This window comes from Nannobrachium achirus (assembly GCF_963921795.1).
Source record: "Nannobrachium achirus genome assembly, chromosome: 12".
Classification (NCBI taxonomy): domain Eukaryota; kingdom Metazoa; phylum Chordata; class Actinopteri; order Myctophiformes; family Myctophidae; genus Nannobrachium; species Nannobrachium achirus.
In genome coordinates, this window is record NC_137832.1 from 55402578 (window position 1) to 55421501 (window position 18924).

Here is an 18924-nt window from a genome sequence, read left to right on the forward strand (position 1 = left end):
TTTATGGAGTTCCCCATACATCATCAGTATGACGTCATAGACTGGCCTGGATTCCAAATTTGGGCATGCCTCACACAGGACTCGACATTGGACATTGAAGAGACAGACAGACGTGCAGTATGTAGAAATCTCCTTATATGGGCATAAAAGGGACACAGACAGACATATTGAGAAATCTCCATATATGGGCATAAAATGGACCCAAAACATATTGCAGCTGTCAGATGGGGAATGCATTATCAAATTGCATCATTTCTGACGTGCAAGATCCCCAGAGTAAAGGGCCATTCACACTGAGCGCTATAACTAACTATAAAAGTATACAGTAGCTAATTCAAGTGGATGGCAGAGTTCATACCAACTACAAACATCACACCCATTGTGAAGTGAGCAGTGCTTTTTATGAGTTAATTTCATTAAGTCAATACCCTGGGGGGTAATACACAAAGCATAAAGGCTTAAAATATAACTATGCATATGAAAAATAAAGTTTGAAAGATAATGTGTATATCTTGATGATCATCATTATTCTCCTGATTCAAAGTAGTGCAACAAATGTTCTACATTATTATTATTATACATTACATTACTCTAAAGAGCCACTCGGCAACTATGCAAATTCAGTCAGGAACACTCACGTCTAAGTAGATTTAACCATTTATTGCATCAATGGAATACAGTTAATCTTGGTGTTAATGGGCTCCGCGTTCAGAGATGTTCCCTGAATTTTGTGCATGCTCTTTGGGCATGCTAAGCAAAATCAGGGAACGCTAAGCAATACCCCCATAAGGATACAATAGCAGAACAATAGCAATACATTGACATGTAACTTAGTCAAAATCCCAGTATTTGAGCTTAACACCATTGACATGTAACTTAATCAGACAATCACAAGTATTTGAGATTAGCCATACTGATCGTGCAAAGGTGGAGGCTGGGGTGGAGGAGGCAGCTAGCAGCGAATGATTCCGAAGCTTCGGAAACCAAACATAGGTAGAGAAAGCAACCCGTATTTAAGGGAGCCTTCCCTACTCATAGAGAGGTTTGTGACGTAATGTCCAGCAGATACGAGAATGAGGAATGAGGACAGAGCTGACTGACAGCTGACTACAGCTGGGCGGGACGACTCCCGTGTCCTGCATAAACTAACACGTTCGCTTCATTTATACAATAATTCCTGCCTGTGTGCCTTTGTGCCCATATATGGAGATCTTTGTTTCTGTCTGTCTGCCTGTGTCCCTTTAATGGCCATATATGGATATCCCTGATGTTCTTAGTATGGTCATATACCGTATGGACATGCCCATATATGTGCATATCTGGGGATCAGCGGTTCTGGAAAAGTCCTTGTGCAGTGGTAAACGTCTGTGGAGAATGTCTGAAGAGAGCAAACTGACTGTGGAAAGTAGACTAAGTAATCAAATGGCAGGTGTGGGCAATTCAACTTCGATCTGCCACGGCCACAGCCCTTTCTGGTGGATGTGGTCAACCGCCTATCCGACCGACTCAACGCTGTGCACTACTGTCCCTCGGGTCACCTGCGAAGGTAACACCCACAAGCTATAACAATGTTTTAAGATCCTCAAACTATAACAGTGGTTCTCAACCGTATCTGGACCAGGGTCCACTTGACAATCTTGAAAGCATTAGACATAATAACATGGTTTACTGGAGGCGAAAATAATTACAAATTAGATTCTTCCCATAGAGATTAACAAAACATATTTATATCAATTAGTTTAAGCCTAGAATGACGCCATCCAGGATCATGATTCGGTGAAGAAAAAAAAAAGATTGTGTTTCACCAGGATCCTCGATGGCTTGATTCTAGGCTTAAAATAATTGATATCAATATGTTTTTGTAAACCCCTATGGGAAGAATGAAGGGGCGATTTTTTTTTGTGGCACCAGTAAACCACGCCCACTTCTATGCCCTATATTACGGCACCTTTAACAGTTTACTAGGATGGAGCGCAGTGGAATGCATTCACGTTGCTCTTTGAGCGGTTTACCTTTGGCATGTTGGAGAGAGCGATGTAGCGAGGCTCTCTGGTGATCCTGACCAGGAACGTGGCTTTGAAGGAGGGCTCGTCAAAGCAAGGGAAGGCCTTCCTGGCAGCCAGAGGCTCAAACTGGGTGGCAGCTAGGACCCTGCGGAGGAGAGCAGGGTCTTAACACACTTGGTGCCAAACACAAGTTTCTGGAGTGTCTGATCTTTACTTTACTTGCAAGCAAACATATAGTAGGAATCATACAGGTGCTGTCTTTCTTTAAATCAGTGGTTCTCAAAGGGGATTCCAGGGACTTTCCTTTAGAGGGGTCTAAATTGACCCATACAAGTCTGTAACTCTGACAGTGTAAAAATGGAACCACATGGACCTGTCCATGTGTACACTGTCAGAGTTAAGGGGAGACCTCAAAATGTAGAACTGAACCATTGCTTTGAATCACTTCCTAAACTCCTCCTCTCGGGCTCCCCCAGACTTAGTGTCGACGAGTCCTTGAGCAAGACTCTGAGCCTTGTTGCTCCCGGTGAGCAGGTGGTGCCTTGCATTTTTTCCTCCACCATCGGTGTATGAATGTGTGTGTGAATGGGTGAAATGAATGGTCTCTGTAAAGCGCATTGGATAAAGGCGCTTTACAATATATAAATACCATTTAATACCATCTAGTCTATTCTGAGGTGAGATCCCCTCAGGATCGGCATTCAGTGCAAAACATTAAATCCGTGCAAACCACCCAACAGTACACCCAGTGTCTTTAGTCTCTTTTAGGAGGCCTGACCATGTGGCCAAGATGTTTGTGTTTCACAGTTACAGGGAACGTGGACCATATATGGAGATCTCTATATCTGTCTGTCTACCTTTGTCCCTTTTATCCCCATATATGGAGATATCTGTATCTGTCTGTCTACCAGTGTCCCTTTTATGCACATATGGAGATCTCTGTATCTGTCTGTCTACCTGTGTCCCTTTTATGCCCATAATATGGAGATCTCTGTCTGTCTACCAGTGTCCCTTTTATGCTCATATATGGAGATCTGTGTATCTGTCTACCAGTGTCCCTTTTATGCCCATATATGGATATCTCTGTATGTCTGTCTACCAGTGACCCTTTTATGCCCATATATGGAGATCTCTGGATCTGTCTGTCTATCAGTGTCCCTTTTATGCCCATATACTGAGATCTCTGTATCTGCCTGTCCACCAGTGTCCCTTTTATGCCCATATATGGAGATCTTAAAAAGTGTCCTTTTATGCCCATATATGGATATCTCTGTATCTGTCTGTCTAGTACCAGTGTCCTTTTTATGCTATGGAGATCTCTGTATCTGTATGTCTACCAGTGTCCTTTTTATGCCCATATATGGATATCTCTGTATCTGTCTGTCCACCAGTGTGCCTTTTATGCCCATGTATGGAGATCTCTGTATCTGTCTGTCTACAAGTATCTCTTTTATGCCCATATATGGAGATCTCTGTCTGTCTACCAGTGTCCTTTTTATGCTATTGAGATCTCTGTATCTGTACGTCTACCAGTGTCCCCTTTATACCCATATATGGAGATCTCTGTATCTGTCTGTCTACCAGTGTCCTTTTTATGCCCATATATGGAGATCTCTGTATCTGTCAAACAAGAATTGTTTGCTGCCGCATTGCGCACGTTTTGTTGTTTTATTAGTCGTTCAAAGTTGTTCAGTCGCACGCGTTTATGTTCGGTTATCGGAGGAAGGAGGTTCGTTGGAGGAACGCGCTGGGAGGACGCATTTGCTGACTGGGAATTATAGCAAACCCTCGGAGGAGCGTGGATCTATACTAACCAACAACAAACTTTCTGGCCGTGAGTACAGGTCGGACGTGCAGACAAGAAACAAAGAGAGGGCTTGCTTTGTACAACTTGCTTACTGTGCAGGCTTATGCTGCATTCACACTACAGATATATAGTTGAACGTTTTGCTTGCTTGGTCAATGTAATCTCAATGGAAACCAGCTTTAAAGATACAGGACATACACAGAACAAAGCTTTGAAAGCTTTAAAGCTGGTTTCCATTGAGATAACATTGACCAAGCAAGCAAAACGTTCAACTATATATCTGCAGTGTGAATGAGGCATTAGGCCTAGAATTATTGAATGCTTTAACCAGTGAAAAATAGCAGATATACAAGCTCACAGCGCGGCACTGCGAGCTTGTAGATCTGATAATGGTTGACTTAACCCTGCAAGCCAAATGACGTCATGATGACGTCCTCCGGTGACACTCAGAACTAGGCCAGATCATAGCCCATAAATTATGAAGATGATCTTGACGTCATTACCAGGACGTCATATGGACTTTTTTATTTGACCGGATTATTGCGACCGTAGGTCGCATTTACTATCAAACCCTGCACAAAGTGTAAGTCCGTCCATCAGTCCGTCAGTCAGTCTGTCTGTCACACCTCACACGTCACACTCTTGCCCTGCTCATATCTCCGCAACCGTTGCCCCGATCCATGCCAAATTTTGCACACACACTCCTTACCTGCCAAACTACAACCTCCAAGGACCCCCGGAGCTCCAGGGACCCCCAGGTCCCTGGGGGACCCCCAGATGTAAAAAATGACCAAATGTGCTAAACTGACCAAATGACCACCCCAACGGGGCTGCTCACGGGGAATTCCCGGGGACCACCGACTCCTGGTGCTCCAGAACGGATGCAAAATTGGTGGCGCCCCCAGTGGAGGACCCCCTACACTGCAGCTCACATAAAATGCCGTAACTCCGGCTAGGAGCGACCGGGACAGCCGGGGCCGGTACCTATTCGCCCGCCTTGCCGGCGCGGAGACCCCACCCCTAATTTCTCACATGGCCCTCTTCTAGCGCCACCATGAGGCCGATTCTTGCAAAACACATTTTTGGACACTGCTCCTACAATTTTTGCCCTAAAATCACGCAAATCAGTACACAGTATGTCTACACTCATCCCACAACATGAATCTCTCCCATATAGCGCCACCTCCAGGCCGATTTTTCAAAACACATTTTTGGACACTGCTCCTACAGATTTTGCCCTAAAATCACGAAAATCACTACACAGTATGTCTACACTCATGTCATCAACATGGATCAGGAAGATTTTGCCAAAACACATTTTTGCCCTATTTGTGGAGATAAGTGACCTACGGTCGCTTATCTCCCGATTAGGGAGTCTTACTGGTTGTTATTGTTTGTAATGTTAGTTGAAATATGAGCATGTAAGGTTATATTCTGGAAGATATCCGACTAGTTATGATATTTATCGGGCCTCGATCGGACCCTCTCTGATAGATCCAGGACGTCCGATTTCGTGGGCAGGATTTATGTTGGTTGAAATCAGATGATAATTCTAGGCCAGATCTTACTAGTCATGGTTTGAATTGATCTAGCCCCAATCGAGACGTCACTGATTGGTCCAGGTCCTGACTGTGCTTGCTGGGAATTGAACATTTTGCCAGGTGAAATCCCTGGCTGGCACCCCGGACCATTTTATAGTCAGCCCGAACGAACCGTTACAAAACGACTTGATGGAACACTGGATCTGGAGGAAAGGATCTCCAATATGCCTATATATAGGAGCGCGTCGCGGGGTTGTTTATGGTTATGTCTGAGTCAGAGTGACGTGTTCATACCCTCCTATTAGCCAATTTTATGGCATTAATGTACCAGTCAATAGATAAACTCTACTAAATGAAAGGGAAGTTGTGTGATAATTTCAGAGCATTTGGTCTTCATTAGCGCATGGTTATGAGATAAGTGTTTTCATGCTTCCCCTTTCTTGAGGAAAACGGAACAAAATAAGTTTAGAGCGCAACCACACATCCGCTCGATATAACAGATAAAGAACCCTGAACCAGTGGTGAACAAAGTGCTTGTACTTGAGTAGACGTGCAACAGATAATCTAAATAATCAATGTAATCTATTATAAAATCATCTGTAATACATTTTAATTAGAAAAATAGTCAATTGGGGGGAGGGATTTGAAACTTTTCTTTCAGAAATGGAAAAAAAAAAAAAAAAAAAAAAAAAGAAAACGACGTGCAACTAGAAAAAGTGCTCCTCGGAGCAAAGGTCTCCGCCAGGCCAGGTAGTTTATTGTGGGCCAAGTTGGGCCAACTATGTTACGAATTCAGTCATTATAGAGGCGAGTGGGATCGCTGCGTTCATGATTATAGGCATTTTTTTTTTATCTACATTTTTATCCCACGATTTTTGTAAGCCATTTTTTCACCCGGTGCCAATTGCCTAAGCTGTAATCCTGGGCTCTACTCTCCCTCTGCCAACCTGGGGAGGGCCCCGAACTGAGCTCATGCTTCCTTCAATGCATGAGGAGTGAGCAGGCCGCTTCTTATCACCTGACAGGGGGAGCTTCCCCGGTTGGACGTAGCGCGTGGAAGGAACACGTTATTCCAACCAGTTCCATTCCCCTCCATCAGGCGCCCCGGCTGGCCAGGGGGAGGCATTATAGAGACCAGGATTACTGCATGTTTTTGTGAGGGTATCTACCCTAGGAGACACGGGGAGAACATGCAAACTCCACACAGAAAGGATTATAGGCATTTTGTTCAAAGCAAACCACTCCTGCTCTCCTGAAACTTTAGAGGCCAATCTTAGCCTACAGTATCAGGTTGGAAAAGAAAGATCGGACAGATCGGTCTTGACTATAGGGAGGGACACTGTGTACTGAATCTACCAATTTGCGTGATGTTTGGACAAAATCTGTAGGAGTAATATCAAAAAGTGTGTTTTGCAATAATCGGCCTCCTGGTGGCACAATATGTCTGGTGGCAGATGTGAAAAATGCAGGGCAGAGGTTCTGCTCTGGCATCCAAGTACATTTACTTAAGTAAAATTTTGAGGTATTTGTCCTTTACTTGAGTATTTCCAATTTCAAATACTTTTACTTCTACTCCACCACATCTCGGATCCAAATATTGTACTTTTACTCCATATACACAAACCATTTTAGCCCTATTTTATACCATGGCCATTTGAAAATAGCTGATCTACAAGCTCACAACGCTTGTAGATAAGCTATTATCAAACATTTTGTACTTTTACTTTTCGTACTTTAAGTACATGTTGATGCCAACACTTTCATATTTTACTCAAGTACATTCTGAATTCCGGACTTTTACTTGTAACAGAGTATTTCTACAGTATACTGCAGTATTGATACTTTTACTTGTGTAAAATATGTGAGTAATTTTTCCACCACTGGCCAACGGTGACGAAGTTGTTCACAGACGGACGGATGGACGGAGGCCATCGGCCTGGCAGAGACTATGAAAACAGTCATAAAGTCGTTCTGTAGTGTTTGCACACAGTACATACGTCTTGTTGCCGCCGGCGTTGACGTAGGAGCTGTTGTAGAAGCCGTCGTAGTTGTGAGAGAGCCTGGCAGAGTATTCCAGAGTCAGAACACAGCGCTGGCCAGCCTGCAGCTCCTCAGTGAACTTCAGCGCTATCTGCTGCCTGGGCTTGTACTCCAGGACCGTAACCACACTGGGCGGCCCACCACCAACCTGGACAACACAGTCATGGATCAATCAAAGCTACATATGAAAATAAATCAACGCTCAAAACCTGTTTGCCACAGTTCTTTTTTTTTACTGAGAATAGATTAACAAGCTAGATCAGCTATGTTCAGCAAAGAGATGGGAAATACTAGCAAGCCCAGTATTTCGAGTAAAGATGTCTGGGTTTGATCTTTGATTTGATCTTTTTTTTCTTTACAATTGAACCCTAGAATCAGGAGAGGGAGAGTGGGAGACCTCTTGTGTCAAGCGTGTCTCCGCTGAAAGCACAGTGGTAGCGGGCAACGTGAAAATAAAAAAGAATAAACTACTGCGTTTTTTTTTCCGGTCATTCTGTTAAATGCGCATCTCCGGCTCCGCAGAAAGCACAGTGGTAGCGAACGATTTGTAAATAAATAAAAAAACACTTCTTTGGTATTTTCCTCCTTTTTTCCTGCATAGTAGGCCTACTGCGTTTTATTTGTCTGTCATTCTATCATAGAATTTCAATGTTAAATGCACGTCTCCGCAGAAAGCACAGTGGAAGTGGGCGACGTAAATAAAAAACACTTCTTTGGTATTTTATGAAAATGTTGCTACACTCAACGTTCCCTGCCATGAAGCTTCAGCGTAGCCAAAAGCTCCCAAGCCGCGAGTGGGCATCAACCTCGTCCAAAAACTCAGCCGATTGAGCTCCTCACGTTCTCAACCTGCGGGTCGGGCCCCATAGGAGGATCACCAAATATTTTTTTTTTGGGGGGGGGGGGGGGGGGGGGGGGGGGTCCCCAGATAATTTGCTTGAGCCATTAAGACCTGGAACGTGAATCTGTGTCACTTTAGATTTGAACCACTTTGACCATCCTTTTATGCTTTAACTATTAAAGAATAGCAGATATACAAGCTCACAGCGTCGCACAGAGTGCTGCGCTCTAAGCTTGTAGATCAGATCATGGCCTGAAAAGGTTGAGAACCACTGGTCTGTTAGGGCTGTAAGGAGGAGCACACCTGGAAGGTGGCGTTGGTGATGTTGAGCTCGGCGGCGTGCAGGACCAGGCGCTTGGTCTGGTGCTGGACGGACAGCGTGATCACAGTGCGGCCGGTGAAGGTCAGGCTCTTGAGGTCGGGGTGCAGCGAGAGGTCGTAGTGCAGGGGTCGGACGCTGGCGGGGAGGCGGTACTCGGCCCAGGGGAAGGGCTCGCCCGTGGTGGACTGTGGGTAGACGGGCTCCAGGGGAGCCGTGCTGTTTGGCTTGCGACAGCCCGTCTGCGGAGCGAACAGGCACACGCACACACGTGTACGTACACACACACACACACACACACACACACACACACACATCAGAGGAGACTCTCTGCCTCAGTGGTTCTCAAGGTGGACTCCCAGGGGTCCAACGGAAGCGGGGTTCTAGGGGTCCCCAGCAAGATTTGTCAATATAGCATCAAAATCACTTAATACTTACTTAATACTTCAGCTATTGGAAAATGGCCGATCTACATGGATCTGCTATTTTTTCTTTTTTTCTTCAAGATTGGAATAATAATATATACAGTACATAATAATATATGTTTACAATACAAATCTTCCCTTATGGGGTTTCTGGCACAAACTATTTTCAGATGGGGGTCCGTGGCCAAAGACATATCAATTTGATGTTTGAGGACCACTGCTTTGCGTCACCACATCAAAAAGCCTGAATCCGAATGCAAACCTAATGCTCCCCACTAGAATGATTGGAAATGTATAACAGAGTGTAGTTATAACATTCTAGTGGTGGAAACACTAAATACGTCAACTTTTCAAAAAACATTACATGAATTAATACATTCAATGTAATCTTACGCGCCACGTTTCAAGATTGTCTATCTGCTACCTTTGAAAAGAAGTTAAAAAATATCGTTGTCGGGTGGAAACCTTAATTTTAAAAATGATTTAGAATAGTGAAAATAGACGATCAACTAGCACACAACGCCTCGCACCGCGAGGCGTTGTGTGCTTGTCGATTGGATATTTTCACTAGTTTTGTGCGACAGCCTTGTATGATGAAGCAGGGCTTTTCTTTAAGAAAAAAAAAAACGTACAAATTTGAAACCTGGAGATACGAGGCTTTTGCCCGACAGTGACGATATGGAGATAAGAGGTTTCTACCCGACAGCGCAGTGCTGTGTCTCTCTCACCTTGGTGAAGGTACAGCCAGGCAGGAAGTACAACACCATGGTCATGGACGCCACGATAACCAGGAACAACACACACACCACCATGGTGCGCGCCGAGGGCCGCGAACATGACCTGAACATTTAAAACGTTCACATTAGTACCCATATAGGTGGCATATACCCATGACATCAGAGATCTCCATATGGCCCAAGTGCATGCCACCAAAACTGTGGGAGGAGCAGTGCGGCAAAAACAAGTTTACTTTGGAGGAGATGATGGAAGATGGAATAAAGTCGGACAAGTACTATAGTCTATATCAGTGGTTCTAAACATTTTTACACCAAGTACCACCTCAGAAAATACCGTATCTGTCTCTCCAAGTACCACCATAATAACTGATGTTAGAATAAAGTGCGTAGACCTACCCCATCTTATTCAGGTATGCACAGTTAACACTAGAAGCCAATTTAAATTCATGGCGATTTTTTAGTTTTTGTTGCATTCCTAAGCCAATAATTTGTTGCATTCCTAAGCCAATAATTTGATGAATTAATCCGTTCTCAAATCTACTATTAACGGTGCTGTCATGCTCATTTCAGCATTGCTGGAGAGCCTATTTCACTTAGTTGGCCAGAAGAATTACCTGTAGTATAATGTCAATATTTCACTCCATTTTTGAATTCTTTCTTCTTTTTTGGCAGACTCCTCTGAGTACCACCAGAGGGGGGCTCAAGTACCACCAGTGGTACATGTACCACAGGTTGAGAACCACTGCTTTAACTATGAAGGGGCAACCACACTAATTATCTCAAATAAATGCAGATGGGGCAATGGCGGAGACTGTCTGGTGTGGGGGGAGGAGCTGGTTTACCTGGGCGGGGACTGTCTGGAGTAGGGGGAGGAGCTGGGTTACCTGGGTGGGGACTGTCTGGTGTAGGGGGAGGAGCTGGGTTACCTGGGCGGGGACTGTCTGGTGTAGGGGGAGGAGCTGGGTTACCTGGGCGGGGACTGTCTGGTGTAGGGGGAGGAGCTGGGTTACCTGGGCGGGGACTGTCTGGTGTAGGGGGAGGAGCTGGGTTACCTGGGCGGGGACTGTCTGGTGTAGGGGGAGGAGCTGGGTTACCTGGGCGGGGACTGTCTGGTGTAGGGGGAGGAGCTGGGCCGGCTGGCGGTGCTGCGGTTCATGAAGGACATGCCGAGGAGGCGGGCCGAAGACTCGTAGTCCTCCTCGTCCTCGTCCAGCTCGTTCTCTCCCAGGCCTCGGACGAGCAGCCGAGAGCTCCGAGGCTCGTACACCGCCTCGTCTGGGTCCAGGGCCGGGAACACCTGCAATGCATGGTGGGATTGACCACGTGAACCACTTAAAGGAGTAGTTAATCCCCCCCAAAAAATGTTTTTGATTGATTACTCATGCCATAGAGACTTGAGTTCAATAATATGTTTTTGTATTTTTCGCATTCCTAAGACAAAGATTTTACTATAGTAAATTTACCCCATTGATTCTGAATGGGGACCCAAATGCATGGCCCTGGATGGAGACCCGAATGCATGGCACTGGATGAGGAAACCATCAGGGTACATTTATTTTATTTCTTTAATTACATTTTTGTCTCAGGAATGCGACAAAAAACCAAAACATAATATTGAACTCAAGTCTCCATGGCATGAGTAATCAATAGAAAAAAAGTTATTTTGGGGGTGAACTACTCCTTTAAACCCCTATATACTGTACATCACTGTTTCCTGAACACACCCATCCTTTGGGTCACGGGACCAATCTTTATAGCTCGCGAGTAAATATCCCCTTTTTATCGCTTCCTACATTCAAAAAATATATACAGTATATACTGTATGTAATTTCAAAAGATTTAAAAAGGTTTAATCAAAAAGACACTTTCACCAATTAAAACAAAAAATTCCAAAGTTTTTCAAAAGTCGACCCAATCCACGATCCGATGGTCTCAAAAGATAGATGCGCATGGTTGCCATATAGTCCAGTCATGATAATTCCATGGAAAGTTACATGTAGTTGAAGGAAAGCTTTGAACATGAGTGATTTCTCTTTTGGGACATGAGCTAAAGCGTTTGGGAACCACTGCTATACGAGTCCCTCAGGGCTCTACACTGGTGTATTTTCTTGTTTTCTGTTATTTTTGGGAAAGCTTTTGCTGAAAATAGCTGAATGAATAATGGCTTCTATTCCAGCGTGTTAAAGTTCCAGGGAGAGAAAGGCTGTAGTTAGCTATTCTGAACTGTTCAACTGCAGTAGTGAGGACAAGGCTTCTTACACCACAGACATTTCGGTATAGTAATTTCTGTGCCTGAGCTTCGCACCACACTTAAAAAATGCATGTAGACTACTGTTAGCTAGCTGACTTAAAACGCGGTTCAAAAATTCCTAAAGTTAAAAAAGATCAATCAACTTCCAGTGTAAATGTACTTACTGTAACTGCAACAGCTGAGTGTGGTCGAGAGAGTGAGAGAGATAGAGCGAGCGAGAAAGCGACAGAGAGAGAGAGAGGAGAATGTGTGCATGTGCGTGTGTGTGTGTACGAGAGAGAGAGACAGAGACAGACAGGGTCCACACAGTTTAGTTGGTCAGTGAATAAATGTACCTACTGTAGTAGTTTGAGGTTCCTTCAGCAGTACAACTCTCTTGCAAAGCTTTCAAATGGACTGCATGATATCCATGGTGTGTATCTGGTTAAAACACTCTCACAGAGGCAATGTTCCCAAGCTAACAAGCTAATTAGAAGAGCTAAGCCGGCCTTAAGGTGGACTGACTAAAGATGGACGAGAAACTCTCATTTAGTGACACATTTCTTTGACATTTCTCCTTTTTTGTTGTATGTAATGTCCTGTAAAGCTACTTATTTAAACTAAAGTTTTTTAAAAATGACATTAATTACATTTTAACACTTCCACAGCCTGCCCAGAAAGGCTGTCGGTGGACTAGCCGGAAATTTCTATTATTGTATTATGATCTGAGACAGCATTCATTGTATAAGACCATCAGCGCGGTCCCACGATCCCATGTTCTTTTTTCCCCATCCCGATCGGCTGTTGTTTACTCACCAGCGAATTGTCTCGATCTGCATTGGCATATAGTGGGGATTTTGCCGGAGGCATCTTCCTCCCCGTGCGCTTCACGTGCACGATCCGTGCACATCGAGGTAAACTAATGTAATCCACTCCGTATGCAGCGCCCATGTCAACTTTTTTCTGATCGAAAAAAATCACGGACAGATGCTATGCTAACGCCTCCTCCTACAATGAAAGTGAACAGGACTTTTGCTATAGAGTACGAAAAGCTACCAGAAGCACTTCCGGTTCAAAGGGTTGAGAGAATGATCCCTTTAGATCAGTCGAAGAAGAGATGGAGAAGGGCTGCCGATCGTTTTTTTCGATCATTATCACTAGTTATTTAGTTTTTAATGACCTAGTACGGAAGATTCCGGTCCGGCTAATTTAAGTACAGAAGAAGTACGGTTTAATCCGGTTTTAATATTAAGTGGCTCCCCGTGGCTGAGAAAGAGTTAATGACATTAATGTCACTGACTGTTTTTGTGAAAACAGTCTGTTCTAGCACCGGCACCGTTTTAAAACTACCGGTTTAGCACCGGTATCGCATAAAAATCACATATGATACTCAACCCCAGTGAGGATCAAGTATTAAGTGAAGAGTTAAGGTTGTAAATGGCTGTTAATGGTGTGTTAATGGCAGTGCGGTCCTACCGGGAAGGCGCTGGAGTCCTTGGCCAGATCCACCACGTCCGGCTCCTCCTCAAACATGCTGTTCTCTATCATGTTCCTAGGCAGGTTGGCCCGCTCTGCAACACACACACGTTTCTATTACTATACTTGTGAGGACATCAACATATTCAGATTACAATTATTTTATTTCCATTTTTAACCATGAGCCTAAAGCCGAAAAATAGCAGATCTACAAGATCAGAGCTCGCAGAGCGTCTATTGTTGGGTGCACGGCACCAATGCGTAGGTAAGTGTAAATCAGGCATAACTCTATCTCAAATCCCTAACCCTAACCTCTAAATGTCTAATCCTGATCCTAACCCCAAATTAAAATCTTTTTCTATATTTCATATTTCTAGAAATCTGTTTTAACCAAATAACAACCATTTATCAGGAGGACCAGGAAAATAGTCCCCATAATATCTGTTTCTCAAATTCTACTATACTCGTGGAGACGTTTGGTTCGCACAAGTATAGTAATACAAAGCCACAAACACAAACAAACACACATTTGTATTACTATAATCGTGAGGACATCAACATTTAATGGGGTTGACTTTAGGATGAGGGCTTTTATGAATGCCATTCATAAAATCAATCATTAACCATTTTTAACCCTAATCTACAAGCTCACAACACATTGATGCATCATCACGTTGTTGCGAGGTTGTACAGTAGATCAGCTATTTTCGGTGCTGAACATTGGGATTAACTCTAACCTAACCACTAAATGTCTAATCCCAACCATAATATTTTCCTAATTGTAAGTCTATATCGTTTATATAACCATAAAACAACCATTTTTCTCATGAGAACCAGGGAAATTGCTTTTCTTCAAATTCTGCTATACTTGTGAGAAGTGGGGACTGTGTATAACAAAGTATGCGTGTACAAATTACACACACATACACGTGACGTCCGCGTGCACACGTGCACAACACAAAGAAAGGGGAAATTAAACGGGTGTGAAACAAAAGCCAAAAGAATGCTGATGAAGCAACAGGTTTTTTTGTTGCTTGTTGTAGATGACACTGTAATGATGTGTGTCAGTGTTGCCCACAGGTTGTTACAGGTGTTTATCACTTCACTCAGTCAACGGGACCAATTTTATCTAATATATAAGCTAAACAATTAACCCATTAAGACCTGAGACTGAGTCTAAAGGCCACCGACCCCCATTTCAAAACAGTTTGTAATAATCTTCATGATTAAAAAAAGAAATATCAGATCTGCTATTTTTGAATAGCTAAAGTATAAAATAATGGTTGAAGTGGTTAAAAAAAGTGACACGGATCCAAACTAGGGGAAACAGATCTACAAGCTCAAAACGTGTTGCTTCACACCGTGTTGTGAGCCTGAAGATCGGTTCTTTTTCACAAATCCTTAATTATTATATTGTTTTATTTATGGAGTTTCTTAGATTTGTTTCTTTGTTTATTTATATTTATTTATATATATATTTATTATATAAAATGTATACAATTATTTAAAAAATATATTTCAAAAAAAGTCGTGACCCATAAAAATTGGTCCGTTACACACAAATGGTTCGCAAGCCACTGTTTGGGAAACAGTGATATAGAGGATAGAAATGAAACGCTCCCGTTCAAACATCCGCCAGTGAAAACTAATTGCTGACAGATCCAATAAGTGTAAACAAATCATAAAACCACAAAGTATGTGCACGGGACCATCCTGTGCGTCTCTGCTGGGGATGTCAACTGGGGACAGAAACAGCCTCTTGTTTGTCTGTCTGTCTGTCTGTCTGTCTGTCTGTATGTATGATGGGTGATGCTACAGTCAGGGGAAACACACCAAGCTGCCATGTCATCCTACACCAGTGTTTCTCAAACCTTCACATGTCAAAGTCTCCCATTAACTCTGACAGTATACAAATGGAACCAAATGGACCTGTCCATTTGGTTCCATTTGTACACTGTCAGAGTTACAGACTTGTATGGGTTAATTTAGACCCCCTAAAGAAACCCAGAGTCCCTGGAATCCATTTTGAGATCCACTGTCCTACACAGTACGTTCTATAAATGTTTAATAAATAATGGTGCATTTACCGTATATAGTGCCTTTATCCGAGGCACTTTACAGAGATTGTGCATTACATTCACCGATTCATACGCCAATGGTGAAGGAAACCATGCAAGGCACCAACCTGCTCACCGGGAGCAACTAGGTTCAGAGTCTTGCTCAAGGACTCTTTGACACTAACTCTGGGGGAGTCCGGGATCGAACAGGGAAACGCTTCGCAAACCCTCCATGTTCTAAGATGGCACCTCTAGTACTCTACCCCTGAGCCACTGCCGCCCCATGGTGCGTGTGGCAGCAGTGTTAATGAACTATGACACAATATACCGACCATTCCGTCAACAAATAAAAACTAGACTAAAACGTTATGCAGAAGAGATCCAGAATAGATCCAGTAATTTTATGCTTGTTTGCGTTCAGTTGTCTCTCTTCGAAAATAGCAGATCTAGCTTGTAGGTTGACTACTTTCGGTAACACAGTTAGATCAAGTATAAATGAATTAATCTAAAATCTTGTGATATTTAGTCAAGTAAAACTAAAGTTTAGTTGACTTTATTGATTGATTAAAAAACCTATGTCAAAATGGTGTGGCAGTAGAGGGGGGGAGGCAAGCCAAGTGGTAATATAACCAGGCCCTGTCAACTAATTGTCAGAGGATGTGATATGACAGTGTGGCGGCATAAAACCATCATACAACAAAACATCGACTGTCTAGATTGGATCCATTTCCTGTTGCTTTAGTGCCTCTCTGACCTACATACGTACATACACAATGCCGGCCGGATGCAGCAGAGTCTCAGACTCTCTCATTCTCAAGGACCCTCAGTTTGATACGCATTAGGTCACCCCCATTTGAGTTTTTTTTTTTATGTTTTTTTTTTTTTTTTAGACCAGTGGTTTCCAGACTGGGTCTGGGGGTCAAATATTACATAAGGAAGAGGCACACATTATGAAAATGGCTGATCTACAAGCTCACAACATCCTAACATTTGGTGTACCCCTTGTACTGTAGGGGCCCCTGGTTGGAGAAAGTAGGATTTGAGTTAATGTTCTCTTTAAAAAAAGACGTATTTAAAAAAAATAGCAGATATACAAGCTTGCAGCGAGGCACTCGGTGCCGTGCTGTGAGCTTGTATATCTGCTATTTTTCAATGGTTAAGGCATAAAATAATGGTTAAAGTTGTTAAACTCTAACGTGACACAGACGCGTTCAAGGTCTAAATGACTCGATGAATTAATTTATTTGGTGATGAAAGTAAACAGCTAGAGATGTTACCGATCAATCGGCAATGGATCGGATCGGGACGATCAAAGCATGATCGGCGATAATCGGTGGTTTAGATCAAAAGGTACATTCACCGATCCGATCCGATCGGTGCATCTGATCAACCAACCGTTCAGTATGCCCACTTGAGGCCATTTTGGGGTATTGATTTCCACAGTGCTGAAGGAATAATTAGTTACTGCTATTATAATAAATACATAGTAATGCTGGTAAATAACTATAAGGCAAATATATAAATGAATTCATGAGTGAATGAATGAAATAAAGTTAAAACATTAACATTTAGAAAATATAAATAATAACTTGATCGGATCGGTGATTGATCGGGATCGGGTGATCAAACTTTTGTGATCGGTGCTTGGTGATCGGTTCCAAAAACCTGATCGGACCATCCCTATAAACAGCACATCAGCACCACGTCTTCCACGACAACATACAGCAGCAGACAATACAACAGAGGATAGAAACGCAACAAAGCCCTGAGGCTTATTTCCAATCCTCTAAAAAAAGAACAATACTCCTATCTGTATTAATACCATCGGGAGAAGACGCGCTCTCTGCAGGATTCTTGTGAAGATGTATGTTAGTTTCTCTGGGTGCAGAATAGATTCATGTAGATATCAAAGTGAAGGGAATATCCGCACTCTCTTGAATAACGTCTTAAGATGTATTTATTTATAAATATGCACAGCATCTAGTCTATCTAGAGAAACGGAAGCGTTTCGGCGTATGGGCCTTCTTCAGTGTTTCAAACTAAACCGTTTCTCTAGATAGACTGCTGCTGCTGCTGCTGTGCATATTTATAAATAAATACATCTTAAGATATTATTCAAGAGAGTGTGGATATTCCCTTCACTTTGTCCTCTAAAAAAAACAGAACAGTCACAACTACATACAGTATAAAACTAAAAACATACAGCTATTTAAAGGACAACTTTGGTATTTTACAACAACTGGGTTCAAATTTTAGATTAAGAAAAGACGAGTGTTATTTATTATTAATTATTATTATTTTCATTTACAGCTTTCTATAGTTTTTTGCAATTTTATTGATTTTGATTTCAGTGGGTGGGGGCAATCGTACAAGTGGCTAAATAATCTTTTTAGACACAATAAGCCCAAGATGCACTGCAATCTTTCATGGGCAGAAGTTACTTATGGGGGCTAGTAGTGTTACTGTAAACAGTAATAAAGAAATCGCTGGCTTATTGTGTCTAAAAAGACGCATTTAGCCACTTGTGTGCAACTTGACCACTTACTGCACCTTTAACCGTGTCTATATCACTGTATTAGCCTTCATTTACAGCATATTAGCCATCATATATTAACTCTAATCTTGTCTTGTGACTTTCATAACGGCCGAGAAACCTCAGCAGCCTCCGACAATTCATCCATCAAATACAGAATGTTAATGCACCATAATTCAATCACCACTAAGCAGGAAAACGCCTCGCTGTGCAACTCGTCTGCTACTATACTTCAGGTTCCATCCATACCCATACAGGGGCGAACAGACAAAGAGCTCCCAGTGTGTTGACTGCGTAATTGTGTAATCGGGTTTATACGTGCAGGACATGGAGGAGACAGTGAAGTCACAGGACACAGCGTGACACGGACAACACATTTTGCTCACATCGCCATCCAACCACCACACAGAGCAAGCACAACAGTAGCCAGGGCCTGTGCAACCTTATGAGGCCTATACACTGATCTATTATAGGGCATAGCTGTGGGTGTGGTATACTGATTCCACTTAAAAAAAATCCCCTATTCCTTTCCCCCATAGAATTATTTTAAGCCTAAAATCAAGCCATCCAGGTCATGATCCTGGTCAATCATGACCATAAAGCATTTGATTCTGTGAAGAAAGAAAAATATATATATGATATACTACATTTAAGAAATACACTTATGTTTAGTGATTTTCATATTTTTCTTTTCACCGAAAAAAATATACTATAACAAAATGGTGAATTACCTAAGAAAGAGGCAACAATTACACCACCACGCCATGCGAGGCTTTGTGAGGCTGGCACAAAAGAGTTACTTTCAGATGGGGGGCCAGGTAATGTGCTTAGAGATTGTTTTTAAATAACATTAACAGAGCACAGAAGCTATCATCAGATTAAATTGTCTATATTTGATATTAAAATTGTATT

The 18924-nt window shown here is 42.7% G+C and overlaps 1 protein-coding gene across 4 annotated transcripts in view; it reads right to left on the bottom strand.

Moving 5' to 3' along the window:
- The window catches only part of lnpep (leucyl/cystinyl aminopeptidase), a 44685-nt gene that overhangs the window by 22121 nt on the left and 3640 nt on the right, over positions 1 to 18924 (bottom strand). For all 4 annotated transcript variants that reach the window (XR_013962551.1, XR_013962552.1, XM_080738081.1 and 1 more), the window contains 6 exons: positions 13423 to 13517; positions 10811 to 11013; positions 9708 to 9819; positions 8539 to 8796; positions 7352 to 7542; positions 2013 to 2151 (listed from right to left, as the gene is read on the bottom strand). Coding sequence is in view for 2 of the 4 variants with exons in the window: in XM_080738081.1 (XP_080594207.1) it covers positions 2013 to 2151; positions 7352 to 7542; positions 8539 to 8796; positions 9708 to 9819; positions 10811 to 11013; positions 13423 to 13517 (998 nt within the window). In the remaining 2 variants the exon portion in view is untranslated. The remainder of the gene's footprint in view (positions 1 to 2012; positions 2152 to 7351; positions 7543 to 8538; positions 8797 to 9707; positions 9820 to 10810; positions 11014 to 13422; positions 13518 to 18924) is intronic.